The 23,000-nt window shown below is 40.9% G+C and overlaps 2 protein-coding genes across 4 annotated transcripts in view; one reads left to right on the forward strand and one right to left on the reverse strand.

The window, feature by feature from the left end:
• FRMPD4 (FERM and PDZ domain containing 4) overlaps positions 1 to 23,000 on the forward strand; it is a 566,595-nt gene that overhangs the window by 397,613 nt on the left and 145,982 nt on the right. The gene's annotated exons all lie outside the window — the stretch shown is intronic.
• LOC125754631 (ATP synthase subunit d, mitochondrial-like) lies at positions 11,191 to 11,776 on the reverse strand. The gene has a single exon (XM_049107468.1). The coding sequence runs from the start codon at positions 11,729 to 11,731 to the stop codon at positions 11,249 to 11,251; it is 483 nt and encodes a 160-aa protein (XP_048963425.1). The 5' UTR covers positions 11,732 to 11,776; the 3' UTR covers positions 11,191 to 11,248.

The raw sequence follows: 23,000 nt of genomic DNA on the forward strand, positions 1-23,000 counted from the left end.
ATGCTCCTCCTGAGATTCCCGGGAGGATCAGTCCAAAGAAGTAGATCAAAAAAACAAAGAAGAATGCTTCCTTTTATCTATGGTCTGCCTTCATTTGTTACATCCAGTTAGTTTCATAGGTTCTCATATAACCAGGATAAAATTTGAGGAATTTCAAAAAAAAAAAAATAGTAAAGCAATCCCTGAAGAAAATTATGGCCTTAGTTACCATTATTTTTTAAAGTTGTGAACTCATCATCAGTGCATCCCTTGAGACATAAATATCAGGTGAGTAGCTACAATATCTCCACATACTTGATGGTGCTTAATTAAAACTGTTACTGATTTTTTACTTCCTAGAAAATGGCGGATAAGTGACATCTTCCCGGCCACATCTGCACCTGGGGAAGTCACTAGAGGTCTTTCCACTTATGTTGCCTACTATTTTTTTTTAAAGATTATTTATTTATTTATTTATCCATGAGAGACACACAGAGAGAGGCAGAGACACAGGCAGAGGGAGAAGCAGGCTCCTCGCAGGGAGCCCCATGTGGGACTCGATCCCGGGACTCCAGGGTCATGACCTGAGTTGAAGGCAGCTGCTCAACCGCTGAGCCACTCAGGTGCCCTGTTGCCTACTGTTTAGCCTCATTTCTTCCTCTGTTAATTTACATTTCTGGTTTTTTTATTGGCACTGCTTCTGTTACTCTAAGAGATCCTTGTTAATCTTTTGGATTTAGGGTTTACAATATTAATTAGCCCCTAGCCAACATCAGAGATCTGAGTTTGTTTAGTGACTTCCTTCTTTGTGAGGCACAAGCAAGTCACCCTCCTTGGAATGTGGGTGTTTTTTATTTGTTGGATTGTTGGTTCACTTGGCTTTGCATTTCTGAGAACTCCGCCAATCAAGAAAATGATCCTTTTCCCATGTTAGCCATCATCTGTATAGTAACAACGTGTATACAAAGTCCCACTTGGACTTGGGTCAGCATACATGAAATACCAACGCAACATTTAGTTCCCAACCATCTGGAAGTGAATCACCGCAATGCAGGTGCTAGGTTCATTTGTTCTACTAGAAAAATATACTTAGAGTGCCGAGGTGCCATAGTTGAAATTTTCCTAAGGTGTTTTGATGAGGCTTCTCAAATTTTCATCCCAATAAAATGTCCAAGCGTAGGAAATGATTTTAGCTTAGTAGGGTCATTGAAATATTGTCTTATGTTATCACTATCAGCATTTAAAAAATGTTGTGTGTCATCCATCAGCCAATTATTCAACATGAACATACATTGAGCCATTACTGTATGCCAAACAACGTGTTTAGTAAATAGGGAAAAATACAGAATTTCGCCCTGGTTTCAGGGAGCCCAGATTCGTGCATCTATTCTTTTATTCATTTTACTAATGTTTATTAAACATCCCATGTGTGTCAGACACATAAGTTAGTTGAGGCGAAATGAGCATATTGTGTATGTAAGAGCTGTGCAGGAGATCAGAGAGGACAAAGCCTCCTGGAGGAAGTAGCTGGCAGAAATGTTTATCTCCCTCTTAATAGCCGATCTTCTGGTGACTTCTTTCACTTCTGATGTGACTGCAAAGCCTCCCTGACCTGACCTTGTCTGCACCGGGTTCCTCACATTACAAATACTTGCCAGGGTGAGAAGAAAGATAGCAGCATTGCTAAGTGGAAGTCTCCTTTTTGAAGTATCTTAACCTTTCTTCCGAGGGATAATTCTTTATAGCATAGATTCATAGTATATAAAAATCCAGCATCAGGATTCTTTAAATATATCTCACCTTTAAAAGACTCTTTTTCATACTTATGATTAACCCAGCGTCCCCGATCCTCCGTAACTATCCTTGAGTCATTATTATTTAGCGACCCACTCAGAGCGGTTGTTGTGGTGGTTACCTATGCTGCAATAACCAATGATCCCAAAACTTAGTGGCTTAAAACAACACGCATTGATTACCTTGCAGTTTCTGTGGGTTAGCAATGTGGCCATGACTAAGGTGGTTCCGTAGCCCCAGAGTTCTCATAAGCTGCACTCAGAAAGTTGGCTGATGCCTGGTGTCTTCTTTGGAAGTCAGAGTGGAGAAGGATGCACTTCCCGACTCACTTAGTGGTTATTGGCAGGGTCCACTTCCTTCACTTTTGATGGACTGAATGTCCCAGTTCCTCATTGGCTGTTGGGCCTGAGAGGCTGCCCTCAATTCCTTGCCAAGTAGGCCTCCCTAGCAGAACTGCTCATTTCATCATGACATCCCATCCAAGAAGGCCATAGAGACTGTCTGCTAGCAACATGGAAATAATAATTTTTACAATCCAATTACAATAATTGTGTCTCCTGACATTGCATATTGTATTATTTAGAAACAATTTGCGCAAAGGGAAGAGATTATGCAAGGCAGCTAATACCAATAGGTAGAGAGTGTTTGCAGACATTTTAGAAGTTGGACCGGTAATTATTTCACTTAGCAACTTTTATGTCACCTCTAGGGTGCAACTGTGATAATTAGTGGCCCTTGCCCTCAAGCATCTCCTAGTCGGCTTGCAAACATGAACATATTAACCTCTAACAACTTTAACTTGGAAAATGTTACAGTAAAATCAAGTTCAAACCCAATAAGCATATGCAAAAGAGGGATATCTTTGTCCAAAACTGATCCCACCGTGGGACTCTCATTTTCTCTCACAGTTAAAAATAAACACGCTGTCACTTTTTCTGTGGAACTTTCTCTGACACTTCTGTTTTTCCCCAACTCCATTCCCAAAAGAGTTAAGTTTTTTGAGGTTGTTGTTAAGAAACCCAGAACATAGGAATGGCTTTCCAGGTATAAAACAGCACAATGAAAGGCATGGAGAGATGGTACAATTTGACACATTCCAGGAGCAGTGGAACTTACAATATGGCTAGAAATATTGGGGATATGTTTAGGGAAAGGGAGTTGTTGATGGCATAAAATATGTCTGGAAATGAGAAGTGTGCTTATAGGAAAGAAAACGTGAATGCTATTACCATGCAGTGTGGGCGTTACCGTATAGAAAGGAGAGTGCCAGTGAGGTTCTCTAATTAGTAGATTTTGTGCTTGAGATAGATGCCTTAGAAAAGAACAATGGGAGGAGGACTGAGTATTTGTTGGAGACACTAGATCAAAGAAGGAAAGATAATATTCCAAGGAGAGTTTGATGATGTTGTAAAATAAGGTAATGAAAGAAGAAGGCCAAGGAAATGGGGTGGTCAAATTTCAGGCACTGTTTTAGGGCTGAGGTTGACAGGATTGCCAGATTCAAGCAAGGGTTATTAGGAATGAGGGAGGCAAATGGAAGAGCCAAGGGTTTCTGTGGAATTTCTATTTTAAGAGAATAAAAGCCTCTAAAAAGAAGAACCCTGTCTTATTTGATAACAGAATCTCAATATTTCTAATTGTGCCTGGTACTTGAATGTTGACAGTTGGTGGGTTGACAGATGAGCAGATGATGTATGTTGGATGGATGGAAAGATGATGGGTGGGCAGCATGGGTCTATTGATGGAGTTGTGGAACATCCCAGGGAACACCGTAGAGTAATCAGTTTGGGGGTTATGTGAGGAAATGTGTCAAAAGAAGTAGTAAGAACCTCAGGTGGCTAAAGTGGAAAGATTTAGGAGAGCAACTTGAAAACTAACCCATGTTTCTTCTGTACGTTATTCCACGCTTTCCTAGTTTTCAAGAATTTGTTACTCCATCTGCATCCACAAATTTTGAGAAAGAATAGTTTCGTTAGAGAACAAATCTCTTTAGGAAGATCATATGAACATTTTGGAAATCTCTTAAATTTCTCATCACTTCATTCTAAGCCTGTAAGGCAACTACCAGTCTGGTCACTGAGGCCATTTAGCATCCCTATAGGTTTTGTTAGGAACGTGGGAATATTGAAAAAATTTTTCCAGAGACTCATATCGAAAAGGCTTTCTATTACTGCCATAACCATACTTCTTGGCACTTTTCTTGGACATCAGATTTTCTGAAGCAGTGCTTCACAAACTTTAAAGTGCATCCTCTAGGGTGCCTGGGTGGCTCAGTCAGTTAGGATCCTGGAATCAAATCTGGCATCGGGCTCCCTGCTTAGCGAGGAGTCTCCTTCTCCTTCTACACCTCCCCCAGCTTGTGCTCTGTCTTTCTCTCAAATGAAATCTTAAAAAAAAAAAAGAAAAGTACATCATCTAGAGATCTACTTCAAATGTGGATTCAGACTTTGAGCTGGGGCTTGACAGTCTTTTCCTAACAAGCTTCGAGGCATTTCTGCTGCCACCGCTCCATGGATGGCCCTTTGAATGGCCTGGATGGTAAGGTACCATTTGGTATTGGTGACTTGGCTGACTTCATCTATTTTTGGTGACACAGTCAGGCTGTAAGCTGCCTTTCATAATTTCATTTACCTCCTGCCATTGCTCATAGCCTCCCTGTGTGAAGTTTTATTATCTCTCCCTTCCCTGATGCTTCTAGCTCGTCTAACTTAATGATAATATGTGGGGATAGCTCCAGCATGCTGTCTTTCCCTGCCTCCAGATCCTTAGTGAAGCTGTCAAAGCTGAGTGTCTCTCCCTCCACTTTCTGCCACCATTTCTTACCTTAATGCTTTGTTTGCAGTCCTTAGATTTAGTCTTCTGGTTCCACCACCCCCGCCCCTTGCCTGAAAAAGTCTTCAAACAGGCACAATCAATTAAGGTTCAGAGGTCAGGGATCAAGTCCCTTTTTTAAGTAGGAATTTGGGATCTGATAATTTGCCATCTTGGGCGGGTCAGCGTTGTGTGTTAGGAAAACAAGGGAGGGATGCGTTCAGCCTTTGTTCCTAGGGAATGGTGGTTTAGCTCAAAACAAGGCAGCCCTAGTCTCCACCTTTGCGCTAAACAATTATATGACCTTGAGGAAATTGCTTACCCGTCCTGAGCCCAGGTTTTGTTGGTTGTAAAATAGTACATTAAATTTAAATAATCCTCTATGGTCTGCTAAAATTGATTACCTAGTGGCTGATCGAGCCTCATAGCCTCCTTATATGTCTAAACTAAATGAGAGAGTTTCCTAACATGAGGTCCATGGATCTCCACAAGAACTCTGTGAATAGAAGTCAGAGAGTCCATGAACCTTGATTCGCTGGGGAGGACGTGTGTGGAATTATATTTTTACTTTCACTGCCCTCTGGCTGTCAGTGAGCACTTTCCTTAATCAGGAATATAAGGGACAGACTGGTAGTATTTGCAGTGATTGTGACTTCGTCACCAATACAAAGCACACATACATGTTATGTCACATTACAGGTTTTATAGACATCAGAATCTCATGATATTTGCTACGACATCAACGTTTTGGTGCTTCTTAGACCTACTACTACCTCGTCTCATTGGACACGCTAGTGAAAAAGCACATCTAGTACGATCGGCCGCTGTTTGTCAATAGTAGGAGTTTTTGCCTCACAGGTCACATTTCACAAGGTATAGAGACATTTTTGATTGTTGCTACTAGGTAAGGAAGTTTCGTTGACCCCGTGTAATCGAGGCCAGGGATCCCGCTGAATATCCTAGAATCCACAAGACAGTCCCCTTGGTAGAAAAAGCATCCAGGCCCAAATTTCAATAGTGCTGTGACTGAAAAGCCCACTAAAGGCTTTGTAAAAATATTATAACTATGTTGTAGTATAGTTAATTTCTTCTGTAATCCTGTGTATTTTCGTTTCTGCCTTTACAAACTTTGTTCTTAGAAGAGCCTCATAGGCTTGCTAGACTCTCAGAGGGGTCCATGGCACAAAGCATGTTAAAAGGAGCTAGCAGGCGTCATCTGGATTCAGATCTTTTAGTTTGTAGACCAGGAAACTGTAGCTCAACTACCTGACGCTCTGGTAGGGCGTAGCCTGACACACGGGAATAAGACAAGGTTCAAGCGCCTACTCTACCCAGACAGCTTCTAGGACTTTGACCAAATCATTTACACTTTGTTTGTCTTAGTACTTTTGGGCCTCTGTAACAAAGTACTGGGGATGGAGCAGCTTGAACAACAACAATTTATTTTCCACACTTCTGGAGACTTTTGAAGCCCAAGATGAAGGCACTGGTAGATTCAGTGTCTGGTTAGAACCTGCTTTTTGACTCATAGATGGTATGTACCTTCTAGCTGCATCCTTAAACATAGTAGAAGAAAAAAGTCCATTCCTTGTGGCCTCTTTTATAAGGGCACTAATCGCAATCTTGAGGACTCCTCCCTCCTGACCTAATCAGTTTCAGAAATCTCTGCCTCATAATACCATCGATTTGGGGCTTTGGATTCCACATGTGAAGTTTGGGGGGGATCCAGCCATTCAGACCATAGCATCTTGGAATCTGTTTTCTCACACAAGATGGATAAAATAGGGCAGCCGGGGTGACTCAGCAGTTTAACACCACCTTCGGCCCAGGGCGTGATCCTGGAGACCCAGATCAAGTCCCACATTGGGCTCCCTGCATGGAGCCAGCTTCTCCTTCTGCCTCTCTCTCTCTCTCTCTCTCTCTCTCTCTCTCTCTCTCAATCTCTCTCTCTCTCTCTCAATCTCTCTCTCTCTCTCTCATTAATAAATAAATAAAATCTTAAAAAAAAAAGATGGATAAAATAATCCTTCACCCAGAGTCAGGATACTAGGGCTACAAATGGCCAAATTTAGCCTATAGCCTGTTTTTGTCCATAAAGTTTTATTGCAACCCATCCCCTACCCATTTGTTTACATATCATCCATGTCTGCTTTTACGGTCCAATGGCAGAGCTTGCTTACAACATGGAGCATATAGCCCACAGTCCCTAAAATATTTACAATCCATCCTTTCTCAAAAAAAAAAGTTTGTTTGATGCTGACTTAGAATATAGCTGTAAGGATGAAGAGACACCGGGCATAAAGATTTAGCTCAATGGGGATCCCTGGGTGGCTCAGCGGTTTAGCATCTGCCTTCGGCCCAGGGTGTGATCCTGGGGTCCTGGGATCGAGTCCCACGTCGGGCTCCCTGCATGGAGACTGCTTCTCCCTCGGCCTGTGTCTCTGCCTCTCTCTGGGTCTCTCAGGAATAAATAAATAAAAATATTAAAAAAAAAAAAAAAGATTTAGCTCAATGCCAGATCTAGGCTGAGCCACCTAATCAGATTTTTGTCACCTTTCACTTGTTGATATAAGATCTTTGCTGGTCTCCAGGCAGCCTTTATTCACAGAAGGGACTCTTCAGGGGCTTGTTTTGCTCAAATAATCACCATCCGATGCTTTCAAATATAAATAAATTTATTTAGAGTTCAGTTGTAAATGAAAATCCTAGTATCTCAATAGGTCAAATTCTTTTAGCTATTATAAGACTACTCCACACCAAATTTGTGCAGATACTGTAACCAAGAAATATTAACATGGGGATTTTCAGTCTTTTGGTTATTTCTCTTTTCAGTTCTACACTGAATTTACAATTTACAATCTCAATATTTCTAATTGTGCCTGGTACTTGAATGCCCAGATTTTAAAGATGCTCTTACACTTAGCAAGTCAAATGCAGTGTCAGTTTCTCTCTCTCTCTCTCTCTCTTTAAAGGTTTTAGTTATGTATTTGACAGAGAGAGAGAGAGAGAGAGAGAGAGAAAGGGAGAGAGCACAAGCAGGGGGAACAGACAGAGGGAGAGGGAGGAGCAGACTCCTCACCTAGCTGGGAGCCGGACTCAGGCCTTGATCCCAGGATCCCGGGATCTTGACCTGAGTGAAAGGCAGACTTTCAAACAACTGAGCCACGCAGGCGCCCCGCAGTGTCAGTTTCTGAGATGACTTTGGACCCGAGATTTCAACATATCGAAGCCGGGTGTTTCTATACAAACAAACATATTATCCCATGAAATCTGGCGCCTGCCTCGCTTGCTGAAAATTTGAACAAGCGGTTTTAGCAGGTCCCTGGGAGGAATCCTAATGTGTTGTGCTCTCCGTGTCTGCCTGACTGATGTTGGGGAGCCCAGGGCTTCCCAGGGGTGTGGTCAGGGAGCCCAGATCCCTGCAGTTGAATTACATACAAGACCTGGTCCTTTCTTCTCCCTGAACACTGCAGACCCCGCCCGGATTAATCCACCCGATTGGAATTCGTGTAGTTTTGCCTCTATGTCCCTGTCAATTCCCTTTTGTAGAATTTGAGGATTTTTGAACTGGGGGCAAAATGCTGTTTCTTTTTATATTCTCAGCACCCACCAGGTTCTTGGATTTTTAAATCTGATCCGATTGAATTCTCTACCCGGTTGTCTAGCCTGTCACCAAAACTCCCGAGGCTCTGATATTAGCATATCGAATAATAGAATTTTGTTGATTCTGGAGTCCTTCTCCTGTGCTCCTTGAAACTCAGCCATTCATTCCCCCTGGATCTGCTGCGGAATAAGCACTTTTCTCATTTATATCTTCCTGTCATCAGGGCCAAAGTGTAAGATACATCAAAGTCTCCCTGGATGCTCAGTGCCCCAGGGCAGGCACAGTGAACAACTTCTAAAAAGTGTAAACCCCTGAGATCTCCCAGAATAATTCAGATGGGCACAACTCACTTGGGAAGCATTTAGGACCTACTGCCAGGTGGGGGGAATGGGCTCTCCATGCTTTTATTTATTTATTTTTTTCTCTTCAAACCTGTGCTATTTTATTTTATTTTTTTAAAAGATTCTATTATATACTTGATTGGGGGGGGCGAGTATACAAAGCAGGGGGAGTGGCAAGCAGAGGGAGAAGCAGATTCCTCTTTTTTTTTTTTTTTTTTGAGAAGCAGATTCCTGCTACAAACCTGAACTATTTTATTATTATTTTTTAAACCAGAGCTATTTTAATAAGACTGCAAGACTTGTCTAGACTGCAGACTCCCACCATGACTTAGTTTAGAAAGATCGAGGTAGTGATGTTTAGTGATAAACTGCAAGGGTCAGGCAGGGAGGAGAAAAAAACAGTATCTTTCCATATTTTAATGCATGGGCCAACCCTTTATTAAAATAATCTTTCCAGGGCGCCTGGGTAGCTCAGTGGTTGAGCCTTCGACTTGGGTCTGGATTGCAGGGTCCCGAGATCAAGTCCCACATCGGGCGCCCCGCAGGGAGCCTGCTTCTCCCTCTGCCTGTGTCTCTGCCTCTCTCTGTGTGTCTCTCATGAATAAATAAATTAAATCTTTAAAATAAATAAATAAAAATAATCCTTCCAGCTTAGGGCTCCGCAGCCTAAGGAAAATTTGAAAAAATAAAAATGCATCCCAGCCAGTGGCAAATCTTGAAAGCCGGGCTGAAAGCTCCCTAATTATCAGTTAGCCACTTTACTTATCTTTATTGTCCAACAGTTAGCTTTTCTGCTTAAAATCACTGCTAGAAACAGCTGGAGAAATGGTTTAGGAGAAATGTCATTTAAAGGCCCCGTGTCGAGCCACCGTGGCAGTATGTCAATAAAAGAGTCGTCCAGATTTTTGCATAGCGTTTCCTAATGAATGTTAGTTCTATGCCAGCCATCAGTTTATGAAATATATTGTATCCTGAATTGTGAGAGCTTTACTTGGTGCCAACTGCCTTTCTTCCTGTTCTCAGTAGCCCACAGGCAGCTCTATTACAGTGTGTCCTTATTACCAGAATGTTTTCCAATTAGTGGTTTGTAAGCCTCAAATTGGAAGGTGGAATGTAATTTTCCATAGAAATAATGTTAAAAGTGGTGGCAAAATTCCAGGCTAGCCCACAAAAGGTACTTAATTAACATATAATTTAGCTGTATTTGGGATTATAGAGTCTTTCCCATATTTTTCCCGTGCGACATGGTATTATGATCCATTAATTTCAGCTCTCCTTCCCCTGGAGCAGAAGTGGCAAATGAGTCCACCCAGGAAAATCCTCAGAGCTGAATTCAGCTGAGCCTTTGCCTGGCCCTGACCTCATCCTCCACTAAAACACTAGTATCTGACTTGAAAGATCCTCTTTGTGTTTACATGTAAATATGACAAGAGCAAGGGGCACCTGGGGGCTCAGTCAGTTAAGTGTCTGTCTTTGGCTCAGGTCACAATCCCAGGGTCCTGGGATCGAGCCCCAGCTTGGGCTCCCTGCCCAGCAGGGTGTCTGCTTGTCCATCTCCCTCTGTGGCTCCTCCTGTCAAATAAATAAATAAAATCTTTTTAAAAAAAAATCATCATATGTGATAAGAGCAATAATACAAGGAGATAATATTGATTAATTAAAAAATCATCATATGTGATAAGAGCAATAATACAAGGAGATAATATTTATTAAATGTTCATATGTGTCCATCACCCTTATAAACTGTCCCACAGAGTGGTGCTACTTCCGTATTTCACAGCTGAGGAACTGAGGCACAGAGATGTCCATCCAGTACGTTGCCCAAGGTCATAGAGCTTTCAAACAGCTGAACCAATTGAAGCGGAAGTGGCCTGGTGTCAGATGTGGAGCCCTAGGTGCTCAGTGCTCAGCAAACCATAGCGCTCTGTCTCTTACTGTATGGCATTTGAGCTAAAAAGGGTCTTACCATTTCTAAAGTGTTGGGATTGGTAAAGAAGAGTATTGTGTCACCTGTGAAAATGCTACGGAATATAAATTCCTGCTTTCACACAGGCATATAGGACCACAAGCGCTAGAACACAGCACATGCCTATTCGTGTCTATACTCTGTTTAGCTGCTTTGGGGCCAGAATGGCCAAATTGAGTAGTTGTGACCCTGTTGCCTACAAAGTTTAAAATACTCTCTGGACCTTTTCAGGAAGTTTGCCAATCTCTGCTTTAGTGCACAGGAAGCTTTCGGGCCCAACGTCTCTATTATTATAAATCCTCAATCAATATTGGCATTTTGAAAAACAAATTCGCCTCCCTCCCGTTGCTGGAGCTAGTGCACCGGGTTCTCCCATTCAGAAGATGCCAGACAGCCCGATCCTCAGTTTCAGGACCCTGCTGCCGGCACCTCCTTGCAAGCCCCCGCTAGCTTCCCCTGCCAGGGCTCGCTCAAAGGCCTTGAGCCTGAGGGTTTGCTTGTCTCACTGGGACAGTGGTTCTTGAGATCTTCGCTGGTGTCCTGTTAGGCAGGAGGGCTCCAGGAAGACCAAATGCATCTTCTGGGGGACTAGAGGGCTAGACTCCAAATCCGGCTGCCTGGGAGGGTCTTAAGGTGTTGACTGAGAGGGATACTTTGGGTTTTTTGGGGGGGTTTTTGTGTTTTTTCCATATCATTATTTTTAATGTCCAATGTTTATAATATGAGGGCCAGGGCTTTCTCCTCAACTCAAGTTTATAAATTTTCAATTGGCTTGTGAGGCCAATAGGGATACTTCTTGTCTAATTTGGTTTCTGGGGAGACTTCATTCAGGTCCTCAATGGTCATCTGATCAAATGGAATTATGTTCTTCATCTTCTCCAGCTCTTTTTCATATTCTTCAATCCTGGCCTTTGAGAGGTTCAAAAACTCAGCACAGCTTTTCACATCTTCTTTTTCCTCAGCATCCACCTGGACAGTGTATTTATCCTCTGGCACAGGAACCTTCAGGGCATTAAACTTCTTCTCAAAGTCCGCTACCAAGCCAGCCTTTGCCACATTGGCCTTGTAGTAAGCCCAGTCGATAGCAGGTGGTTTCTCAGGAAGAGTAGCCAACCTGGAGGTAAGCATCTCATTCCAGGATTGCAGGGAGTTGGCAATGGCCTTCTGGTTTGGGGGTATGATCTCCCCAAAAGCTACCCAGTCAATGGTTTTTAGAGCAAGTTTTCGCCCAGCCATCTTGAGATCCTTCACCGACCCCGGCGGCCCACAGTCCACAGCCGAGAGGGATACTTTGGATCCATTCCTAAGCAGAGTGTACCTCCCCTGCCTGAAATACTGTAGTCTCTGTAAATGAGGAATGTAACATCTAGCAGAAGTATTTAGTAGTGACAGGCTCTTGCCTATGTATGTTAAGAGATTGTGGGGTGCCTGGGTGGCTAGGTGGTGAAGCATCTGCCTTCGGCTCAGGTCATGATCCCGGGGTCCTGGGATGGAGCCCCACATCGGGCTCTCTGGTCAGTGGGCAGCCTGCTTCTCCTTCTCCTGCTGCCCCTCCCCCCCAATCACTCTCTCAAATAAATAAATAAATAAAATCTTTAAAAAATAAAAAATGTCATACAAAAATATTCAGAGTAGCATTTTAATAGCAAAGACCTGGCTACGACCCCAATGGTAGCGAGCTGGAGAAGAAATAAATAATTGTGGCTCACTTCATTGTCTTCCTCAAATGTTTACTCAGCTGATATATTAAGAGAGATGTATCCTATTTCTCTCTTTCTCTCTCCTTTCTCTCTCCCTCTCTCTCTCTCTCTCTCTCTCTCACACACACACACACACACACACACACAGGGAAGGGAGTCAGCAGAAGATGTGTTATCAAATACATGGCTCCTGTAGACTCCACCTTCCTCGGAGAACGCTAGAGCCAGTATAGAACAAGACTCAGAGTTCTGCCAAAGGAGGGGCAGGCCCCATGGTATTAGCATTGATGGAAGGATAACTACTTGGAAGCATTAACACCTTGACAATTACTTGTGCTACTCTCAGGCTGAGGTGACCCTGTCTCCAGAATAAATACCCTTAGGCAGAAAGAACTAAACACTGTGGGGTGAATGCCCATGGACCATGGGTAAAGTGGCAACTATTATGCTGTCCTTGCAGCTGAGGCAGTGATGACATCTCCCTCCACCTCTGTTCAGCTCTGACCAAGAAAATGCCTAAACATATAGATGAGTCTCTGCTCTAACGTATAAATGAGTTGCTTCTCCATGCCCTACACCTTTAAACACTGGCATTCTCACCAAAACTTAGCAAAGTAACATTTGATGTCAGATATGACCTGGCTCCTGCCTCAACCAAAATCTCTTTCTTTTTTTTTTAAGATTTTATTTATTGATTCATAAGAGACACTGAAAGAGAGGCAGAGACACAGGCAGAGGGAGAAGCAGGCTCCCCGCAGGGAGCCCGATGTGGGACTTGATCCCAGGACCCCAGGATCACGCCCTGAGCCCAAGGCAGACACTCAACCGCTGAGCCACCCAGGTGTCCCAAATAAAAGTATCTCAATGAAGTAATGCTAAGTGCCTAGAGCTTTGTACGTTGCCACTCTTTGGTGTATTATCTGAGATAAATGTTTTTGGAAACTTAAAGTACATGGATAAATGAATTTATATGGAGTTATGATTTAGAGGTCAATTATTAAGGATTTTGAGAATCTTGTGGTGGAAAATTACTGTTGCAACACTATAAATGATACAAGTAATTAAAAAAATAATTCATTTTTTGGCCCACTAGAACTACTTCAAAGATTATAGTCTTTTGGATATAATTATGAATGTAGAAATAATTTTTATATAAAAATAATTTGGGGAATAATTTTCACAATAGAGTGAACAGTAAGCACACTTAATACCCAACATTACAGTAAACATTAAATATAAATGTGCAGTAGACATATTTACAAGCTGTTTTATAAAGAATTTTCAATATGACAAAAGGTTTATGGCATAATGATAAGAGCTAAAAAAGTATATAGGACGTGTGATTCCATTTATTTCTATAGTGCAAAAATAGAGTAAAAATTGGGCAGCTGGGGTGGCTCATCAGTTTAGCGCCGCCTTCAGCCCAGGTCCTGATCCTGAAGACCTGGGATCGAGTCCCACGTCGGGCTCCCTGCATGGAGCCTGCTTCTCCCTCTGCCTCTTTCTCTCCCTCTCTCTCTGTGTGTCTCTCATGAATAAATAAATAAAATCTTTTTTAAAAATAGAGTAAAAATTGAAAACTCATGTTACTGTCAATACAGCAAAACATTAACAATGGAATATAGAAATATTCTTCGGTGTGATTTTTTTTTAATCTATAGTTTCTACCTTCTCTCCAGAGATAAGGTATGGCTTTTGCAGTAACAATGTGAACTTTAACAATTAAGTAGGTTGGTGCAGGATAGGATAATTCATCAAAGAATAAAAGATTATAAATGACAAAAACACATAATCCTTTAATGAAGGACTCTGGGATCAAAATTTCTAACTGTACCTTGTCCATTTTTTTTAAGATTTCATTTATTTATTCATGAGAGACAGAGAGGCAGAGGCACAAACAGAGGGAGAAGCAGGCTCCCTGTGGGGAGCCCTATGTGGGACTCAATCCCAGGACCCCAGGGTTGCACCCTGAGCCAAAGGCAGATGCTCAACCACTGAGCCACCCACGTGCCCCTATCTTGTCCATTTTAATAACCTCTAGATGTAAATCACTTTTCAGGGATTAAAACTTGCCAAAGGTACATTACACGAAATTTTCTTTCATTACAAGTATTTTATTTTATATATTTATTTATTTTTATTTTGTTTTATTTTATTTCTTGGAAGTTATCTCTCAACCCATCATAGGGTTCAGACTCCTGACCCTGACATCCAAAGTTGCAAGCTCTACTGAGTGAGCCAACCAGGCGCCCTTTTTTCATTACAAGAATTGTAAATTACACGTTCACAAGTATGATCTTTACAAATTTCTAAGTATCTTTCATATATATCTTTATTAATTCTATAATAGTAGAAAATGTAGACCTTAAGATTCTGTTTGTTTCAGGTTTAATTAGCTTCTTAGTGTGGTTATCCTGAAAAGAAATTTTGCCCCATTGGCTATACTGCTCCACTATATTATCATCATCATAATTATTATTGAAATTCAAGATGTCAAAAGAGATCACTAACTAACAATGAAGCTATCTCATTGATATCTGAACATTGTGAAACAGAAAAAAAAGACTAGTTTAAATGAAAAGGCTTTTATAAGAGGTGTTACGACCCTAGAGAGGGTCATAAAGAGGGCCTTTTAGTCATGTACTAGTCCAGCTCTCTGGGTTATGCGTTCCCTCCTCATGTCATTCAATTATTGCAACCCATTGTTTAACACTTTCTGAAATTTGATAAGTTGACTTGCCCAAAGTCATGTAACTGCTAAATGCAACAGTCTGGAATCCTATCCAGTTCTGTGGAAAATGTGCCTTTCACCCGTTTGGCCACATGCCAACATGATGACATCTAGTATAACTGCAGTGCATCCTACCCTAAACTGTCCTTTGGTTCTCATTAAAGAGTGTCACTCCGTTATGGCTTCCTTTTCTGGTATTTTCTCCACCACTCTGTGGATTGCTTGAATGAGAAGTAATCTGATAAGAACCAGAGGGAACTCGGCGGCTTAGTCTAGAGCATGGCACACAGTCAACAATTGAATGGACAGGAGACCAGCTACTGACAGGATATAGTAGCCAGTGTCGCGTCTGGTCGCATCAGGCAGAAGATGTAGGTTTCGATCATCATGAGGAAGGCGTGGGTCTGGGAAGTGGTTAGCTAATACATTTTTGAGAAGCAAAAAATAGACTGGAATTCAATGAAAGCAAATAAGGCCTGGGCAGCCCAGCTCAGGGATGTGACTCTTCGTTAGGAGTTTCCCTTGGAGGAGCTCAGAACCATGGATAGTGCCCGGGATGGTAAAGGTTCGGAAGGAGGCTGCTTTCCCTCGGAGTTCCAGCTTGATTTTTTTTTTTTTTTAATTTTTGCAGAAGTTTTAGTTCTGAAAAACTTCCTATTATCTCCTTGGGGATCTCACATGCAGCATAAGGAAGATAGAGCTGCAGCTAGCAAAATAAGCCTTTTGCTGAAGGTGACCACACACACACACACACACACACACACACAAATGAAGGTGACCACACATACAAAAGTACTCAGATTATCAGATTTTTTAAAAAGCCATCACTTCTAGCCAATAGTAGTAGGAATTCCATAGGTTGTTTTGTGTATGTTGGTGATAGGGACCTCATAGAGAGTTATGGGTTCCGCCCTCACCCCCACACCCCACCCCATAGCTTTTCTCTCCTAGGGGAGCTCAGAACTACTAACGACGCCAGCCTCCTCTTTGGAAAATTCTGTAAAGGAAAAATGTCATTTATTTCACAAATCTGATTCCTACCATGAGAATTCAAAATTCTGCTTCTCGTGTAATATTAACTTTTTAAATTTTCCATTAAATTAGATTACTCAAATTGTAGATCTTTTTCATTTATATTCTATAGCTGAAATTAAGCTTCATTTTCTTAATTAATTCTTACAATTTTGTATTTTGTATAAGGTTATTTTAATACAAAAGCCCAGAATGTATCTATGTAGACAGACTTTCGTTTCTTCTCTAAATTTGCCAACCTCTGCATTTGGTTCTGAGTCAGAGCTACAAAAAGATTTATTGGGTTCCATGCTGCTAGCTCTCCATACCTATTGTTGAACAGTATCCATGCGCCAATATACCAACATTTCCCAAACTCTCTGAAAGTAAAGGCTTCCAAGGAATAGAAGTTTGGAAAACTCTGCCTCTCCTCTGCCTTTATTTGGAGAATCACAATGCTCTTTATCATTTATGTTCTGAATAAAGAAATCATTTCCATGCCCTTCAACTCAGGGTTTTCTCAATCCTTTGAATCTTAGAAACCCCCCTTTTTTTCATAGTAGTCCACATACTATCTTCCTGAGCTCTGATTTACATATAAAACTGTATTACATGCAGTCAGTTTACCAGAATAGCGATGAGGGGAATAATGCATCTAATACATAAAATCAGTGAGATTTACATCTCTCTCTTTTAAAAAAAATATTTTATTTATTTATTCATGAGAGACAGAGTCATAGGCAGAGGGCGAGGCAGGCTCTCCTCAGAGACTCGATCCCAAGACTCTGGGATCATGACCTGATCCAAAGGCAGATGCTCGACCACTGACCCACCCCTGTGCCCCTGAGACTTACATCTCTTAACCTGAGAATGTATAATTTTTTGTTTTCCTAGCTTAAATATTTACCTGTGACAGGGTCAATTTTAGTTAGAAATTGCATGTATGTCTTTCTTAAGTGGAGCATTTTGGAAGTTGGGGAAATACTTTTCCAACAGGAAGGAGGTATAACACATTACAAAGTAACAGGTATACAGTAGAAGTGTAGTCTTGAGTTTTTCAAACCATAATTCAAATTGATGCCATTGATCAACAATTAGTTCTATCACTATTCTAGGGTAGAGTTAGTTCTATGTCAGGTGTGGAACATAACCAAGCTCCAATTCCAGGACTAAACTCCCACAAAATGATCTTAAAGATGAAAGTTAGCATCTTCCTTGAAGAGTAAAACTTATACAAATAAAATAAGTAAATAAATGACAGTATTATATCTGATATTTTTCCACAGAATAGACTGATTGATTTCAGATTCACTGAGGTGTAGTATTAAATATTGCATGATAGCATGCCAAGTGCAGGAACCATAGTACTGTGTTTGTAGCTTCAACTTTGAATGCAGTTTTCCAACCCATTTGTTGAAGAGTATTCATTTTCAGAGGCAAATGATGTAGCAAAAAAAAAAAAATGTTCTCTATATGTTCACAGCCTTTTTTTTTCCTTTTGGTTTGTGAGTGAGGAAGATTGATTTCATATTACTCCTCAATTCGTAGAACATTAATCCTTCTCGATTCAAATAATGCTCCCCTACATGCGTGCTCATATCTATCTCTTTGTGAGTGTAGCTGCCCTCCTTTATAGTGAGCATAATATATGTGAATACAGTACATATATAGTCCCACATATTTATATATTAGTTTTTCTTATATAACATCCTCTACATATGTATTTTGGGGAATATTTTTCTATATTTTATTTTACTCTCTCCTATGGAACAACTAACTAGAGATGTTTAGTTACATTTCTGTGCTTTAAATTTAATTGAAATGTTTCCTTTCTTTATACTTTACCAATTCAATTCCCAGTTATGTTCTTTTCTTTCACTTTGCTTTTATTTATTGAAGTTCCTTTTTAAAAAAAAAAGGGATTTTATTTATTTATCCATGAGAGACACAAAGAGAGGCAGAGACACAGGCAGAGGGAGAAGCAGGTTCCTTGCAGGGAGCCTGATGTGGGACTTGATCCTGGGTCTCCAGGATCATGCCCTGGGCTGAAGGCGGCGCTAAACCGCTGAGCCACCCGGGCTGCCCTAGAAATTCCTTTTTAAATTTAATCTTGTTCTATAAGTTTTTAAAACCTGTACCTGGTCCCAGTGCACCATCTCCAAAATGAGATGTATTCAAAGGTGAAATGTTGTGCTCGCTTCAGCAGCACATATACAAAGGTGAAATGTTTTCTCTGTCCATTCCACCTTCTTCAGTCTCTCCTCAGAGGTAATACTTTAATTTTTTTCTAGTTTTTATTCCATCCTTTGATTATGGATAAACTGAGGCACACTAAAAAAATTGAGTTTATTATAACAAAAATCAATTCCAGTCGGGACATGCCAAACCAGAAGTAGTTTGGAGCACTCCAGTGTGGGCACTGGGCAAGGACTTCTAGACAAAAGGCAGAAGAACGTCAGAAAATCATTGATTGGCCGTAGTGTAAAGCCTACTTGGCTCTGTGTTTGATTGTTCTTAATGTTTTGACTTTATCAACTTATGGCATTTAAAGGCTTAGATTTTGGTTTGCTTAAGTAGGCTGCCTTTGGCATTAGAGTCAGGCTAGTCTAATGGCCTCCTCGTTTCATTAATTTACCACTTATCTTTGGTTTTAAAATAAACAGTTGCATATTCAACATGCTCTGTTCCACCATGTTTTTCATTTTACCTTATATTCTGGAGATCACTTACTAGAGAAATAAAGAAGTGGTCTTTGTTTTATTTTGCAACTGCAGAGAATGCTAACAGACATTTGGGTTGGTTCTAGTCTCATCCTACTACAAATAGTGCACTAACTTCATGACATTTATCCATATTCCAAAAAAGGACATCTGGTCCTCTATTTTTACCTGCAGCAACCTCCTCCACATGGGATTGCCTTCAAATCATTGCCCCTGACCCTGGGCCCCAGGTCTTTGCACAAACTCGCCAAAGCTGTAGTTGGCACTGAACTCACAGGCCCAGGTCCTGCTCAATTAATGACTGGGTGCAAGAAAGCTGGAGTCTCGTTTGTGTCCATTACCTTGAGAAGCATTTCAGGAGAAACATCTGTTTAATTTAAGCATTTAAATAATGCTCTGAGTTTTATCTTCTAGACACTTTGAGTTGTAACCTGGCTAGATTTCCCTCCACATTTGCTTCCAGAAAGTTGAGTGCCTAATTTATGACCCACTCAGCAATATGTAAAACTACATGATTGTATTTTCCTTTCTCTTGTTAAACTAAATTTTTTTTAAATCAGTATTATGGTAAACATCATTTTTTAAAATATTGAGTGATTCTAGGTCTGTGAAGCCAAAGTCTTGCTGCAACAGTCTCATTTTGTATCCTGGCCTTGTCAGTATTCTAGGAGGACAGATGCAAATATATCTTGTTATTCCATTTAAAAGGATGTTTACAAACATCAGTGCCCTTGAAAAATGTATCTGACTGCAGCTTTCCAAAGCCCTGTAATGTGTATTTCTCTACCATGATGACATTTTGAGGGGATTCCAGAAAAAAAATAGTGACCTGACCCAAGAAGCTGTGGGGTCAGGGGTTTTTTTAATTGAAAAATTTGCATCAGGGACCTCAGAGGCCTCCTTCATAATTTCACATAATGGGGGGGGGGTGTCAATAGTTATCTTTGGGGCATTTTAATTTTTATGAGTTTCTGCCTTTGTATATTTATAAAACAAAGAACATATTAAAAGACATACATGTTTTAGAATTTGGCAAGTAGTTAACTCTGCTTTAAAAAAGTTAGTAACAGTGATAAATATATATATGTATGTATGTTTATATTTAATGTTACACTTTAGCTTGTGTTTATGTTCATGTCAAAAAATATGATCGAGGAGTATTTTATATAAATTTTTGTCCTATACAAACATAACTTCTTTAGCCAGTGTCTTTGACAAATTAGATATGCTCTGAAAGAGTGGTATTTTTGATTCCTAGAGTTGCTAATCTCCAATGCAAGGCCCCCTGTGTCTTCAGGAGCTGCCCAAATGTTGAATATGGTGGTTTATATGTGAAGAAAAGGTTAACAAAGGAGTTCTTGTTTTTCAAATCCTAGCCTTGGCCTAGTAGTAACTCTTGTACTCTATTTGTTGTGGAATGATCTATCACAGCTGCTAACTCAGAAATCGAATTGATTTGGTGAGCCCTGTAGCTGCCACAGCAGACTGCTCTGTCCTAGGGAATCCCAAGGGGTCTAGACAAATCGAAAGCATAGCCCCTGGCTGGGTTTGCCAAGAATGTTGCCAAATAAATTTATCACAAGAGAAACCAATAACTCAAGAAATGAGGTTTGGAGAAGAGAAAGCCAGAGATTTATTTCGGGTGCCTGTGTCTAGAGGAGGTGGCGGGCCCAAACCTCAACAACTGACTTCTCTGCCTGCAAGATGGACACCTAGAGTTGATAGGAAAGCCCTAGGGCAGTCAGTGCAGGCAGGGAGCGTGTGATCACAGGTGGAGCGTCAGTATGTGTTCAGCCCATGCTCATGGGCAGGTGAAGGTCTTGTCGAGTGTGTTCTTTGGTGTATTCTGTTGATATCAGAACTTTTCTGATCTGATGGTTGGCTTCTTCCAGGTCATTGTAAAACACCTTCATCAGTGCCTCAATGAAGTGCAATAAGAAATAGGCACAATGAGGGGCACCTAAGTGGCGCAGTTGGTTAACTGCCCAAGTGTTGGTTTTGGCTGAGATCCTGATCTGAGTTAAGGTCCCATGATGGAGTCCCTGTAGGGCTCAGCACAAAGTCGGCTTAGCATTCTCGCTCCCTCTGCTCCTCCCACTCATGCGCTCTCTCTCTCTAAAATAAATATTTTTAAAAGCTGGGGAGCTAGAGATTTTTTTAGGAGAAGACGATAAATCAGTATTGGAAGTCTTCTATGGATCAAGTTCTGTAGTATTCAGTAAGCTTATTTAATTTTATCATCATCTTCTGGATTAGACGTATTTCCCCCTTTTTTTGGGAAAGAGACAACAGTCTCAGGGAGATGAAGTCAACCAAAGACATACTTAACATCAGGTCTCCTTTTTACTCCATCCTAAGTCGGAAAGATACCAAAAAGCCAGTCTTTTACCACCACATTGTACAATTGGAGATGAACAGGATGTCAAACTTTGCACATTCTTCCCCAAAGTCACCAACTAAAGCATTCATGAGTGACAATAATGGCTGCCATTTGTACATTCCTTCTTGGGCTGCAATTAACCTGCATGCATTTCATTTGATCTCACAAGGTTGATTGATCATGCAAAACTGTCCTATGCTCTCCCTTTAAAAACACTTGAAAGCACATAATCTGGAAGTGAACAAGAATAGATTCCTGCCTAACAAGCCATTGATAAAAAGAAAGAGAAAAGAAAAGGGCCTTCAGACATTTAGATGACCATCCTTGTTGTCTTGTAAACAAAACAATAGCAACACTCTTACCTGTCTCTGCAAGTATAAGGTTATAATGAAAACCAGACATTTTATGTTTTTAATTCGAGACATATCTTCAGGAAGTTATCTGCCTTTAAAATATAAACAGTTTTTTTTTTTTTGCTAAATGATGCCTGTTGTAGCATGATACATGTCAACTTTCTTCAACAGGAGATAGCAGACAAAATGCATGGTTTTTTCCCTTACACATAAGAAGGCTAAGCAAAAGTAATGTCTTTTGGGAAACATCAGGCTTAGTTATTAAATGGATTTATTCAAACAAGGACAGCATTTAAATACCTTCCCAGGATGAAAAGGGCAAGTTCAGGGCATGAAAAGGCTGGGGAGCAAGAAATTTTCTCTACCCTGCAAAGGTTTTTCCAGCTGGCCTGAGAATGAAATTGTTGTGAGACAGATTAACAAGTCAAATTTAACTTCATTCATACAGGAACCCCTCATATTTGAGAAGTTCAATGACAGAAATATAAAATGAAGCATCAATGCCATCCTCAGCTGAGCAACAGGATAGGGTCCTGGGGCTTCAGAGGGTAGGATGGCACCTCACGGCACAATAAGATGTAGAGCAGATGTGCGGTAATTCATGTTTGCCCTTCCATACAGATGGGTCACTCAGATAAAATGGATCTCTGGTAATCAATCTCATTCTAGAAAAGATCCCAATTCAGATTTTGCTAGATAGTTAAGGGAGAGGCAGAGGTTTGTGTTTGGCCCATAGGGTCTCAGTTACCTTCAGCTCAAAATACTCCTCTTGCCAAAGTGGCACATTTTTAGAGACTTCCTCTGAGAGACTGAACCTCCTTAGTACTACTTTATAGATTTTTCTTTCTTGAATTTTATCTTGGGGCAGCCCCGGTGGCGCAGCGGTTTAGCACCGCCTGCAGCCCAGGGTGTGATCCTGGAGACCCTGGATCGAGTCCCATGTCAGGCCCTCTGCATGGAGCCTGCTTCTCCCTCTGCCTGTGTCTCTGCCTCTCTCTCTCTCTCTCTCTCTCTGTGTCTCTATGAATAAATAAATAAAATCTTAAAAAAAAAAAGAATTTTATCTTGGCATCAACATTTGAACCAAGAGGAACAAATTAAGTAGCAGAATTTTCCATTTGGAAACTGATGAAATTTGGGACACCTGGGTGGCTCAGCAGTTGAGCATCTGCCTTTGGCTCAGGGCATGACCCCAGAGTCCCGGGATCAAGTCCCGCGTCGGGCTCCCTGCAGGGAGCCTGCTTCTCCCTCTGCCTATGTCTCTGCCTCTGTGTGTGTGTGTGTCTCATGAATAAATAAATGAAATCCTTAAAAAAAAAAAAAGGAAACTGACAAAATTTGCCTATCCATTATCCAGGATAATTCTAAAGCAAAGAAAAGTTATTTGGGCTGTACATCCTACACCCTGCCAGATTTTGGGTTGAGAAATGGTGTATTGGTAATAGACATACCTTCTAGCATATCAGTAGTAAAGTACATTTGAGAAAATAATAGCAAAAAGAGAAATAGCAGTGAAATGGACAGAATTACTTAAAGGAGTAGGTAAAGGAGAAATAGTTAATAAGAATGAGGAGGTTTGGAAAAGTGGTAGAAGAACCTTCCAGTTAGGG

The sequence above is a fragment of the Canis lupus genome, chromosome X (genome assembly GCF_003254725.2).
Source record: "Canis lupus dingo isolate Sandy chromosome X, ASM325472v2, whole genome shotgun sequence".
Taxonomy (NCBI): Eukaryota; Metazoa; Chordata; class Mammalia; order Carnivora; family Canidae; genus Canis; species Canis lupus.

Coding starts and splice junctions, on each gene's coding strand:
- LOC125754631 (XM_049107468.1), bottom strand. CDS start 11,731: ATGGCTGGGCGAAAACTTGCTCTAAAAACCATTGACTGGGTAGCTTTT.